Here is a 14,544-nt window from a genome sequence, read left to right on the forward strand (position 1 = left end):
GTACAAAAAAACTAAAGGACTATAATTAGAACCCAAGTTTCCAGACTCCAAGTAGAGTGCACTTTCCAGAGACACTCCTATCTGTCCCCAAAGGAACGTAAAATCCACTGGAGGAAAGGCTTCATTACCTAGTATTTTTATTCCTTTGTCTATGAAATTATCTATATGGCAGACTGCTCACGCCTGTAATCCCAGCACTTTGGGAGGCCGAGGTGGGTGGATCACCTGAGGTCAGGAGTTTGAGAACAGTCTGGCCAACATGGTGAAACCCCGCCTCTACTAAAAATACAAATATTAGCCAGGCATGGTGGTGGGGTACCTGTAACCCCAGCTACTTGGGAGGCTGAGGTGGGAGGATCGCTTGAACCTGGGAGGCGAAGGTTGCAGTGAGCAAGATCATGTTACTGCTCTACAGCCTGGGCAACAGAGTGAGATTCCATCTCACAAAAAGAAAAAAAGAAAAAAAAAGGATTAATGGACATGTACCTAATCATAAACAAATATATCACAGAATCACAGAAAACCTCTTTATATTCAGCAATTGATAGCCAAGAAATTAAAACCATTTAAAAAAATATTTCACTAAATCAAAAACTAACTGGGGCAGCCTTTAATCTATGGCACATATAAATTGATAACAAGTAGCTCTATTCTAACAGGAGTTTGATATAACAGTCTGGTTTTTATGTAGATATCAATAAATCCCATTGTATTGTTATGTAACATAAATGCAAGAGAAAGGGTAAAGACCAGGTGAGGGTGCCTGCAAACACGGACGGATGCTTGATGAGATGCTGCTAAGGTCAGAATCAAAGGCAAAACTGATGGGGTTGAAAGCACTAGCGCCCTTCACTGGGTCCCAGATCAGAGCCATGTTTTCAGTGCTTCCACAGGACAGCAATGGCACCAGGAGCCAGGGACCCTCTTTTCCCCAACTGCCCGGATCAGAAAGTCCCTGCCAAGACTCCTATAAATAATATATATCCAAACAGATATTCATTGTTTGCTTACATGTCAGGTGTTTTTCCAGATGCTAAGGATACAGAAATAAGGAAGGCAATTCCTGGTCTTTAGGAGCTAAGAGTCTTAAGTTGGCCTGTAAATATTTCAGAGAAATGGTAGTCCAGCGATGAGGGCAAGGTAGAAGTGGCAGGAGGTAGGGCCAAAAGGAAGGACTTTAAATTATGGGCAGGGGAGGCTTAGTGGGGGTCAGAGGTACTGGGGAAGGAAGATTCTAACTCTGATCTCATCCAAGTTCTCATAGAGACAAAACTAACAGATGGGGTTGGAGGGTGGGGGTTTGTGGAAGAGGAGGTAGAAGAGATATCCAGGTAAAAAGCTTATGTAAATAGCTCAATGACAGATGACAAGGGCCTGAACTATGACACTAAAAGGGCAAATTCCAAAGACACTAATGAGTAGAATCAGCAGGTTTTGGTGACTGGGTGCAGACAGTAAGGAAAAAAGCAAGCAAGTACAACATAAACATTCACAGCTTAGAAGATGGGGTAAGGAGACTTAACCAAGATAGATGATTATAAGAGAACCAAGCTCACTAAAGAAAGAAAACCAGTCTGGGTTTGGAGATACCATGTTTGAGGAACCTGATGCACATATTGGCGAAGATTTCCAGTTAGGAGGTGAACATACAAGTCTAAAAGCCAGGAGAGTGGCTGCGGTGTCCTCAATGTACAGATGACAGATGACATCAGAAAGCAGAGACCACTCAGGGAGATAAACAGAAGATGAGAGGGCCAAAAAAGCATTCATGCCAAAGGAGGGGAGGGGCACCAGGGAAAAAGACTGAAGCTAGTGGACCCGTAGGAGCCTAGAAGCCAAAAACTTAAGAAAATGAGAGATACTGTGGTCAGCACCCTCAGAGGTTACAGAGCAGCCAGGATATGGCTGAGAAGAGGCTGATGAATAGGCTGGAGGGCACCAGCGCTTCTGCTGAGCAGCAGCTAACTAGAGCTGAGCTGAGAAAACCAAGGCTCCTTTCGGTACCACCTTATGTTCCCAAAGGCCTCCTTATACCAGAGTTGGTTCTTCCCTGGTCCCCTCATTTCAACAAGGCCTTTCTGATTCGTCCACAGATATCATGAACCGCTGGTAATGCAGCAGCACAGAGGACAGTATGTCCTAAATCCTGTTCATAGCCTTACCATGAAGTATGATCCTGTCTTCAAATTTTATTTACCAAAGAGATGGCTCCCAGGACACACTCACACTTCTTTGCTGATTTTATCTATAAAAGGTGGCCTTTGCTTTCAGACAGCCGGGCATGTCACAGGAACAGTCCCCATCAAGACCAAAGGGTATCTTCAAGTCACCAGGGAAGCTGAGAGTACCACACACTCTTGAGGCATCCACCACGAGTGGTGTTCGGGCTTCCAGCCCAGAACAACTAGCGATGCTTCCTTAACTACACACACAGGGACCCTTCCCTTGGTCTGATTTTATAGTATTTTTGACCTGTTGTGTTTCCCTCATTGGAATTCTAATCTGCATCTATACTTTGCGGCTCTGATTCGAATGCTAACTCCTTGAAGGTAGAATAGCTCTTACTGTCCTAGAACTATGCCTTGCCCATAACAAAATACTGACTAATTAATCTTTAAATGTGTAACTTCTACAGACAGACTTGGACGCTGAATCATGCATTCTTTCCTTTTACTCAAAGAACTTCCCTCTGCATACTGTCAAAGGAAACTTCAAGATCCCTACCACGATATAGTTTACTATCTCAAATCCTAAAACAATCAAGACCTGACATATGGTTGTGTGCTTAGAAGGGACCTAGAGAAAAAAACAAGGGTCTTAGTTCAGAACAAGGTAACTCCTATGAGAACTGATAGCTGTAATGGTAGAGAAAGACTAATCTCCTTCAGTGCGTGCTATGGATATGGTTTGTCCCCACCAAAACTCATGTTGAAATTTGACCCCCCGTGTGGTGACACTGGGAGGTGGGACCTAGTGGGAAGTGTTTGGGTCATGGGTGTGGGTCCCTCATGAATGGCTTGGTGCCTTTCTCGCAGCAGTGAGATTAGATTGGATTTTGCAGGAATAGATTAGTCCCCATGACAGCAGGTTGTTATGAGGAAGGACGCGCTCTTCAAGTTTTGCCTCTTTATACATGTCTGCTTCCCCTTTGACCTTCTGCCACGTTGTGACACAGCATAAAAGCCCTTGTTGGAAGCCAAGAAGATACCAGCATCATGCTTTTCAAACTTCCCAGCCTGCAGAATCATGAGCTAAATAAATCACTCCTCTTTATAAATTACCCAGTCTCAGATATTCAGTTATAACAACACAAAAGGGAATAAAAAAGTATGGTTGCAGAGGACAGAGTTATGAGTAAATATAGGAAGTTAAATATATGCAGGGTTTTTTGGTTTTTGTTTTTTTGACAGTCTCACTCCATCACCTAGGCTGGAGTGCAGTGACACAATCTCGGCTCACTGCAAACTCCACCTCCTGGATTCAAGTGATTCTCATGCCTCAACCTCCAGGGCAGCTGGAATTACAGGGGTGCATCACCATGGCTGGCTAATTTTTGTATTTTCTTTTTTTTTTTTTTTTTTTAGTAGAAATGGGGTTTCACCATGTTAGCCAGGCTGGTCTCGAATTCCTGATCTCAAATGATCCATCTGCCTTGGACTCCCAAAGTGCTGGGATTACAGGCGTGAGCCACCGCACCCGGCTGAGATGCAGATTTTGACTCAACATAAAGAAGTATTTCCTAACTACATTTTCCGGAAGTGCAGTATACCCATTAGTGAGCTTCTCTTCTCTGGAAGCATTCAAGTAAAAGATGAACACCTCCTTTCAGAGAATGACACAAGGATTACTAAGGAATGGGAAGTTGAAGTAGACTCATTTCAAGAATTTTAAGACTGAAGCTTTTTATTTCTGACTGTACACTCCTTCAGAGTAAAACCACACCTTCTTCTTTCTATTTCTCCATGTTCAGAACATCTTAAGCACCCTCTGATATTTGTTAAAGATACAGGAGGGTTAGATAGGCTGGTCTGACACAAAAACTATCCAGACCAGCTCAGACTCTGAGTACAGTGCAGGAGGGGAATCCTGGTTTACCTTCCCAGTTTTCATTCTCCTTTTTGGCCTAGGTGTCAGGGAGCTCTTAGGCCAGGCCGTAAGAATCCCTGCAATCACAGAAATACACTCGATGTCCCAGAGACAGAACTACAAGCAGAGCAGAAAATAAGCAAATGGGCAGAGAAGGCCCTGAGAAAATCTCAGCCATTCCAAGCTCCAGATACTGGTTTTTTCCCTGAGCACCTTCACGTGCAACCCTGAGGGATGCGCAGGACCAAAGAAAGGCATGCTGTGCAAGCCACGGACTGACCAATCAAAGCCACCTTTGTTTCACTCACAAAAGAGGGTCTTCACTAAAGCAAGCCTGGGGTAACTTAATGCTTGGCCCTCTCCCATCAAATGCCCGTCTATTCCCTGATGGCTTTCGAGGCCAACCCACTCAACAGCCCACAATCCGGCCCTGGTAGAGACTCCATCGTTAATTAAGTTTCAGAGAAACTGGGAGGCAAAAAATGCAAAAAACATAACCAAAAGGAAAGACTGAAAACAACAGCTCTTTCTGGGGGTCCTTGACCATCATTCCAACAGTAACAGTGATAATCACTACCTTGTGCCTCTTTGGAAATAGGGTCTTCATATCTAGGCTGGGATTTGACAGTCTCTGAATTTAATCATTCTCTTCTGCTGTGTTCCTGGCACAGTATGCATAGGCTAAACTCTGCAATTAAAAATTCATCTATTTTTAGTTCTGCCCTTACAATGCATCTCTGCAAGGGCCAAAACATTCTCAATGCTGCGAGAAACTCAGATGGGATCAAACTGTGGGCATAGCGGGGTCATATCCTACAACATCGTGCAGCAGGCCTACCCCAAACAGGGGTCACATCCATGCCAGGAGAAATGGCAGCTATCATCCCTGAGAAGCAAAGCTGTCACCTCATCTGACCACCCTCTCTCCAGACCTAAGGCTCAGGCAGCTGCTAAGAACGCTGAGTGACAAAGCTGGGGATGAGGGAGGATCTGGGACTAGGGTGACCTTAGGAACGCAAGGCCTAATACGCCACGAAGTTCATGCAACTCTTGTGTCTCTTGATCCTTGTTGTAAAGAACAGCAATCCAACTTGTGATAAACATGGCAAGTATCCATCAAAATCTGAGGTTTTGAATCGATAATTCCGGTTTTACATATGACAGATTAATGTAGTACAGTAAGTCCTCATGTAACATCATTGACAGGTTCTTGGAAACTGCAACTTCAAGTAAAATGACACATAGCAGGCCCCCAAATAACATCAGTGTTTTCAACTTCATTTCATTGTGATGTTGATGAGGAAAAAATTGGCTTTGCTTAAACTGTAGTTTCCAAGAACCTATTGATGTTATTAAGTGAGGACTTACTGTACTTGTAGAACAACTTATAACATTCAAGGGACTGAAAAAGTTTTGGGTTCACGAAGGGACACAGCTTTTGATTTGTCTCCTCTTCCAGAAGTCATCAAAGTCCTTTTGGCCACAACTTTTAAGAACCATCCTTGGTGCAGGAATATTGAGACACTGGGAGATTAAATCATTTTAGTTTTCAAAATGGAAATGTGCATCAAAATCAAGAAAGAGATGTATGTTATAGGCCAATAAAACGTACATTTTTAATACCAGCACTTTGGGAGGCTGAGGTGGGCGGATCACGAGGTCAGGAGATCAAGACCATCCTGGCCAACATGGTGAAACCCCATCTCTACTAAAATACAAAAAAAAAAAAAAAAAAAAAAAGTACATGTTAATAAAAAGGCAATGAAAAATAACAAGACCTCCAATTTCTGCATCATTTGTGTAACTCTTCAGAAACAGCCATGGGAAAAACCCCAGCACCAAACTCAGCCTTCAAATGGGTCTGTATAGCTTCTGGACATGTCTGCCTTGGAGCTTTATTAGGAGAGAATAAAGAGATGTTTGTTTCCCAAGAAGTGCTGAGTCTGCACTTCCCAATTTTCAGATCATACTAAAAGGAAGCTGCCCAAAAATGTCAGAGGCAAGCTTGGGCCTGTACAGTGTCTTATAGGCTGAAGGCTGAGACAACACACCTATTTCCCAACTTCTAAGGGTGCAAGAGGGGGTGGGAGTGAGGCCACAATCTTTAGGCGGCCCCTGTTTGTTTCTGCCTCTCATTTTCCCCCTCCAATAAAGGCAGCCAAAGCTCCCTCAGCCAAGTCTGGTCTTGACTCCAGGGAGCTCCAGACCTTTTCAGTGGAAGCTCTGCACAAACATGCTGGGACAAATTGTCTGTAAACATATGCACCATCAAATCCACTGCTCCCTGACAGCCCTCGGGAAGCAAGCAGAGCCTACTACTCTCAAACTCTTGACCAGCAAAATGACCAGCTTGACCTGTGAAATCAGCACTAACTGATGAACACTAAATGGGCCAGCTGGAGCATTAACTGTCACATAGAGCCAAAGTGACAATGTTCTTGTAGTCAAGTGGGGTTTATACTCCTATACTTTAACTTTACAGAAGCCCTTTATTGCCAAGGGAAGAGCCCGCACTTACTCTTAGAGGATCACTACTACTACACATGCCTCCTCACCCCCAGAAAGGAAACTCAAGTGCTCTATGGCTGTCCTGCCCTAAAACATCCTATTACCTTTGCCCAACCCCCTTGCATCCTACCTGCAGCACATCAGATGCTGACTTGAGGGTCATCATGAAATCACTGCCCAGCAACAGCTTGTTCTTGCTGGATGTTCCCCTATTTACTTTGGCTCTCAGCATAAATCTCTAAGAATAATGGCTACCATACATTTAAATATTCCAACAGTAACTACACAGGCTGGAATTACTCAGCATCTCCCCACCTGGTAAGTCACAAACGTGCAGAAAGCACACAATAACTTGTACTCTTGACCCTCTCATGTTGAGGCAAGACTGCTTTTTGCAAAGACCAGCTAATGAAATGAACATGACAACACAAGGTTCCTGTCTGAGATTCCTAAATGCAAAGAAAATTTGGTATCTCTCACTTCATTTCTCTGTGGTTTTACTTATTTTTTATTTTTGAGACACGGTCTCACTCTGTCACCCAGGCTGGAGTGCAGTGGAGCGATCTCAACTCACTGCAACCTATGCCGCCCCAGCTCACGTGATCTCCCGAGTAGCTGAGATTACAAGGCATGGGCCACCATGACTGGCTAATTTTTGTAGAGACCGGGTCTTGGCATGTTGCCCAGGCTGGTCTCAAACTCCTGGGCTCAAGCAATCCACCTGCCTCAGCCTCACAAAGTGCTGGAATTACAGGCATGGACCACCGCGCCCGGCCTCCTCTGTGTTATTTACTCTCCGTGTTCCCTCTTCTACATTTGTCCAGGTGGGGTAATCCTACTTAGCCTCAAGTCTCTGGTCAAGAGCCACCTCTGTTGTTCCTACAGTAGACCCTTCACACTCTTACTGAAGGTGTTAGCATATGCAACTCTCTCCGCTTTTGGAATGTAAGCTCCTCCAAGGTCGGAACTGGGTCATATTTATTTTCATCTCCCTAAAGCCTTGCAAAGGGTCTAGTATAAAAAGGGATCTAGTGCAATGTTGGCAAGTCAGTCAGTGCATCAACTCCCCGTGACCAGGTAAAGAATTTTGTCTCCCTCCCATTCCCCAGGGAAGTCACGTACCTTGTGGAGCTTGTCGGCATTGTCATAGTAACCCTGAAGTTCCTGGTGAAGCACCCGGTTCTCCTCTGTTAATATTTCCACCATTTGCTGGGCTCGCTCCACAATCGCAAAGGCATCTGGACCGAGCTGCTGGCTGGGGGAGGCGGCGGGCGGGGGCTGTGGAGCGCCCAGGGCCATTGGGAGTGGAAGCGGCAGGGAGACAGAGTGCAGTGGCCCGCTGGCGGAGGAGGTCTGGGAGGACATGGGGCTGTGCTGCTGCATGGTTGACGGGAACGGAAGTTGGCACGGGCGGCTGCAAGGCAATGGAAGGCAGCAGTTAGAGCCCGGGGAAATGGTGGGAGCAGGAAGGAAGCCCCAACAATACTGGCACTGTTGATGGTTTCCACGGTCAGAAGCCATCAGTGCACTTCCCAGTGGGAGGTATTCACTGTGCTCCCATCTCAATCAGCACCATTCCGGCTATTGGGGAAACAGCAACCAAGACAGACCAGGTCCCTGCTCTCAGACGTTTACATGCTAGGGAGAGACAGGCAAGCCACCCAACAAGAAAGCCAAGTATCAAAACTTAACAAGTACTCTCCAAAGATAAGGTGGAGTGATGTGGCAGGGAATGACCCCATGGCTACTTCCTACTGAGAGGGCAGAGAAGGAGTCTCTGAGAGGGGTGGTTTGAGATGAAGTCACACTGACAGACAAGAACCAGTGGGTTGGACGGAGCGGGTAAAGAAGTGGGGAAAAGGAGTATTCTAGGTAGGAGATGTCAGCTAGCACAGTGGTCCCCAACCACTGGGCCATGGACCAGTACCCATCTGTGGCCTATTAGGGACTGGGCCACATAGCAGGAGGTGAGAAGCAGGTGAGTGAGCAAAGTTTCATCTGTATTTACAGCCGCTCCCCATGGTTCACATTACTGCCTAAGCTCTACCTTCTGTCAGATCAGCAGTGGCATTAGATTCTCATAGGAGCATGAACCCTATTGTGAATTGTGCATGCAGGAGATCTAGGTTGTTTTTTCCTTATAATAATCTAATGCCTGATAGCCTGTCACTGTTTCCCATCAACCCAGATGGGATGATCTAGTTGCAAGAAAACAAGCTCAGGGCTCCTACTGATTCTACATTATGGTGAGTTGCATAATTATTTCATTATATATGACAATGTAATAATAATAGAAACAAAGTGCACAATAAATGTGATGTGTCTGAATCATCCTAAAACTACTCCAACCTCACGATTGTCTGCGGAAAAACTGTCTTCCACAAAACAGGTCCCTGGTGCCAAAAAGGTTGGAAATGCTGAGCTAGCGCACAGGGCCTGAGGCAGGAATTAGCACTGGCACAAGCAAGAAGTATGAAGTACTGCCAGCAAGTAGCAGTGCAAGATAAGACTAGAGTGATGGGCAGGTGCCATGGCCAGACTTTACCTTGGAGTGTACAGAGGCCAGGGGAGGAGCTGCCTCTCCTGTGGTGTGCACAGAATGCAGTGCATGGTGGCAGGAACACATGTACGGAGTCCAATGAGGCCCAGGTGTGGTCTAGGTGAGAACTGAGGAGAGCTCAGAGTAGTGGCAGAAGAGAAACACTCAGAGATTGGGATTTGTTTTGTATATATCATGGATGGGGAGAAGGGAAGTTGGGAAAATTAAAAATTACTCCTGGATTTGGGGCGCTACACAAATTGATAGGGGCACCATTTAATGAAATGAGAAGACTTGGGGAGAAACTGATTTGTTCTGCTGAGGTGAGGAAGGTCTAGAGCTCAAGAGTCTAATTTTAGCCATGTTAAAAAGAACACATAAGGGTGTCTCTTCATGGCTCAAATACCTGGTATTAGTTCCTATCTTTGAGATCATGAATTTCCATCCCCGTCCCCATTCCTAACAATTCCATCCTAACTATTCAGTTAACCTGCTTCCTAAGAATCACTGTATTTTCTTTCAACCTAAGCCAAGGGCTCCTAACAACATTTAGAAGTATAAAGGGTATGAACCAAAAAGTATCTGAGACAGATCTCAATCAATTTAGAAAGATTATTTTGCAAGGTTAAGAATGTGCCCATGACACAGACTCAGGAAATTATGACCACATCTGCCCAAGGTGGTCTGGGTACAGCTTGGTTTCAAACACATTAGGGAGACAGGAGAGACATGAGACGTCAATCAGTATGTGTAAGATGAACATTGGTTTGGTCTGGAAAGGCTGGACAACTCCAAGTGGGGGAAGGGGCTTCTAGGTCATAGGTAGATAAAGAGACAACTGGTTGCATTATTTTGAGTCTCTGATTAGCTTTTCACTGAATACACAATTTACATGTGAGAGGAGGATAAAAGAAAAGTCATTTACACCTTAGTCTGGCTTAGTGAAACAACAGGGCAGAGGAACTAATAACATATGCATTTGTCTCAGGTGAGCAGAGGGATGACTTTGAGTTGTGTCTGTCCTATGTCCACAAGGAATTTCCTTGTGGGCAAATTGTGAGGCAGGTATGTGGCTTTTTTTATCTTTGTAGCTATCTTATTTAAAAATAAAATGTGAGGCAGGTTTGCCTGATGCAGTTCCCAGCTTGACTTTTCCCTTTGGCTTTGTGATTTTGGGGTTCTGAGATTTATTTTGCTTTCACATCTTTCAGAAAAAGCATTTTATAAGAACATGAATGAGCCTCTGGTCTCAGGTTTTATCTGCTCTCTCATGGCTAGGACAGTTTACTCCTAGAAAGGTAGGTGCCAGGTTATTAGGAAAGATCATTTTTAGTAGGTTGTAAAATCTCATATCCTATGAAGAGAAAACAGGATGAGGAAGAGAAAAAAACAAACAAAAAAGATGAAGAAGAATCCTGGAAAATTGATATAGGCCATGTTACTCTGAAGTCCATACATCAATAGGCAGGTATGAAAGTGGTTTATGTATGTAAATAACTTGCTGTTATTTTCTTCTGAAGCTTACATTGTCTAGCTTCAGTTTGCAAGGCTTTAAGAAAGCACAGCTTCATTTTCAGGGATTTTAAATCAAGAAAAAAATGGAGGGAAAATAGGACAGGAAAGAAAGAAAGAAAAAAAAAACAATTAAAAATATTACTTTGGAGACGTGTAGCCAGGAAAAATTTTAGAATTCAGTCCAAACTATAGAAAATAATAAAAATGGAAAAACATTAGATAAGACTAGAATCTAATAACAAGTGTAGTCCAGTTTATTTTGAAACATAATTTTTCTCTCTCCAGTCCTCATTTTCATTAAAGATAAATCACAAGACAAATTTATGTGTAAAATAAGTGTTGGTCTTACTATACTTGGCCTGAGTATTTGCATAAAGTCAGCAAAAAAAAAAGAAAAAAAAAATTTGCCATATAGGCTCTTTTCTTTTTAATTGGCTTTACTGGAACTTTATTTCACAAGGAATCTCAGATTAGACTTACATGCTTTGAGCCCAGCCTGTGCCTGCAAATACCTGTATTGGGTGAATTCCTCACCTCAACGGCCCAAGAAAACAGGGCTCCTGGGTCTGTTAGAAAGTGACATTCTTTACTTACTGCAGGTCAGGAACCTATACAGGGACTGTGTAGACAAAGTATAAGTCCAGCTTTCCCAAAGGGTTTTATTTGGCTCTACAAGTCAACCTCCATTCCTTAAAGCAATCTGGTTATATCTAAAAGCATGCCATTCCAATGAAAGCCCTGGTAAAATAACCAATGTCTCCAATTGTGTCCTATTACAAAGAAAAAGATTCTTATTGAACTTATGCAACTAACTATACTGCTATAAATTAAATACACTTGCAAATAGTTTTCAAATTCTGGAGAAATCAGGTAGAGAGATATATGCTTCAGATTTTGCTCACAGGAGTGTAGCTGACCCAATTATTAAAAGCTGTAAATAGCTCAAAGAAAAAGGGTTTTCTGGATGCAGAAACAAAAGAATTAGCAACATTTCAAACAAAGTCATAAAAAAATTATTTCAGTCTTTCATTAGTCTATGTAATTAACTCATATTCTGCTTGATGTTTATGAACACATTAGCTTTCTATGGGAGTCTTGCAAGTTTTTCCTCTATTCTAGTGTCACAGTCTCCAAAGTCATCAGAAACCTGCATTCAAGAACAACTGTCAGAGTCCTATAGCTGATTATAAAAAACACCTTTTGAAAAGAATAAAAGTGAAACAACTAGATGAGGAAAGTCATGGTTAAAGACACAAATGACAAGGAAACTGGATTATTTCTGTGGCATACAATTTTAGATCAGAATCACCATTACTACTAATAACATTTACTAAGACATATTAGAATCACAGGAATCTCATACAATTCTGGAACACATACTAATAACACATTTATATAAATATAATCCAAAGAAGGTTAAACCCCATTTCATCTTTGACACTACTTCCTGTATGATTTTATTACATCAAATAAGCTGAATATGTCTCTTTTGGACTTCAAGGGATCTAATATCAAAAGATTAATGAGGACTAAAGTTAAAATTTGATTTTGGAAGTCTGTCAAATATAAAAAGTTTAGAACACTTCATATCACAAAATAGGATCACAAGTTGTTGTAAAATAAGCCAATCATTTAGCCAAAGTGATAACTCAATGATTTAAAAAAAAAAAAAGCAAAAACCTTTACTGAGAGAGATTTAACTTCCCAAACAACAAGCCCTAATAAAGACAGCATGAGGCCAATTAAATGTATCTTTTAAAATTCTGTAAGTAAATTTATTAAATTTTAATTATCTTGACCATAAGATATAATTTCCATAAACCTTTTTATAACTTTTATAACCTTTTATTAAGGAGTGAGTTAATGCTCCAAAAAAATCATGTTCATCTGACACAGGGGCTCATAGGCTGGTCTTGCATCAGTGTCATTTGGTATTAATGGTTAATTTATAGAGAAACTGAACTAATTTTCTCTCTCAACATTGGCCCTTACAATCTCATGCCCACCTCTTCCACAATAGTCTGTGGGTCTTGAGGAGTTGGATAGTTTTAATTTCTGGCCCTGTGTCTTACAAACACAGTTTATTTTGGTTGGCATCTTCTACCAGATCTGAAGATGAGGTTTTAACTGCTGTCAGGGTTTAAGACTGAAGAGGACTTGGTGTCCTGTTTAGACCCAGAAGTCAAAGCTCTGTAACTTAATGACACAAGGACTTTAAAAGCAAAATACAGAGAGTTATATGAATGTGATAACTTTAACTTGAAAAAATTTTTAATCTCAGTTTTTTCTAAGCAAACCAAAACTTAATAACAATGGTATAGGAATTATTTCAGTAAAACATAAAATGTGTTTGTTAGGCCAGTTACAAAACGACAAAAGAAAAGATCTTCTGCAGTGCCGCTGCTATTCCCTGTGGGGTGTCCATTTAATATCAATAACCTGAAAGTCAAACTAATAAAAAGGGTATTTCAATTAGACATAGAAAGAGTGTTTCTTAGGTAACAAGTGAAAAATTTTAGATTCATAGAACCATCTAAAGCCAAGAGCACAGACTGATACACTGGAGAGGACATTTCCTTTAGGCCTTTAGGATAAAACATTTTTAGCATGAGGCCACAACAAACAAACAGCACCTGAGGAATAAAACTTACGGAAGCCAAAAGTGAGTTGAAGGAGATATTTAACTATTTCAGGGCTTTTAAAAGGGGAGAGAAAGCTGAAACAGCAAGACACAATAAAAGTTAAACTTTGGGTTAAAAAAAGTAAAATGTTTTGTAATTTTGTTAAGGGTAAATCAATACCTTAAGAAAGTTTCATTGTACTACCCAATTCTTTAGTGCATAAGTGTTTTCTTAAAATATCAAAATGCAATCTCTAGAAAGACCATTATAAATAATTTCTCTTTAATTACAGACAACTTGATCATATAAAGTTTTTCTTCCCCCATAAAACTTTATTTTTACAAATCTTATTATGACTTACACAGACTATTCATGGCATACTTGGACTTTCTGGTGTATCCTGAACATCCTTCTTTCTTAACCAGTCATTTTATTCTAGGATAAAAATTTACCATATAAGATTCTTTCTCATATAAAATTATTTTCCTTTTTAACCTTTCTTGCCAAAAATACCTTTTTATATTTATAATTTTTTTTACAATGCTTTTATATACTGGTTACCATTACCTTGTTTTATCAATAACTTTTAAATAAACTTTGAATTAGACAAAAATTATTTTCCTTTAAATAAGAACACATTTCTTTTTTAGAAAAACATTTTTCTATAATTTATTTAAAAATCAGAAATGACTCAGACATTCAATGAATATGTATTATTTAACTTTAGATTTTAAATTATATGATAAGTTTATTTGTAGGCATTTATTCCACTACATTTATCTAATTAATTGTTTTTTCACCCAGATTACTTATTAAAACTGTGATAGTTATTGTTAAAAATGTTAACCATTTTGTAACCAGTGGAGTTCAGGTTTTCCTAAGAACCTTAACATTAGATAATTTTTGTTTGTTTTTGCCAGTAACTCAGGATTTAGCTGTTTTCATTTACTGGACAATATTGAATTCCTTATTTATCAAATTTTACATAAAGATAATTTTCCTTTGTGCTACATTCATAACTTTATAGCCCTCATGCCAAATTTTTACATCTAGCAGAGATAAATATTAAGCCACTTTACCAATGAATCTAAACAATAATGTATGTTGACAATTCTGAAGCCATTTCTAATTACATTTCACAAATACTTTTAAAACTAGCTTATTTATTAAAAATTTACTTAAGTTTACCCACAAACTTGAAAAAACATTTGGCTCAAAGTCTATTTTTTTCTGATAAAGTGTTTGATTTAAGCACTTTTTCCTTTAAGCCAATTA

General features: G+C 40.9%; 1 protein-coding gene across 6 annotated transcripts in view; it reads right to left on the reverse strand.

Moving 5' to 3' along the window:
- AMOTL1 (angiomotin like 1) overlaps nt 1–14,544 on the reverse strand; it is a 171,966-nt gene that overhangs the window by 46,247 nt on the left and 111,175 nt on the right. For all 6 annotated transcript variants that reach the window (XM_017948873.3, XM_009187131.4, XM_031653026.1 and 3 more), the window contains one exon: nt 7,717–8,008. In XM_017948873.3, coding sequence (XP_017804362.1) covers nt 7,717–8,008 — 292 coding nt within the window. The remainder of the gene's footprint in view (nt 1–7,716; nt 8,009–14,544) is intronic.

Source organism: Papio anubis, chromosome 12 (assembly GCF_008728515.1).
Source record: "Papio anubis isolate 15944 chromosome 12, Panubis1.0, whole genome shotgun sequence".
Lineage (NCBI taxonomy): Eukaryota > Metazoa > Chordata > Mammalia > Primates > Cercopithecidae > Papio > Papio anubis.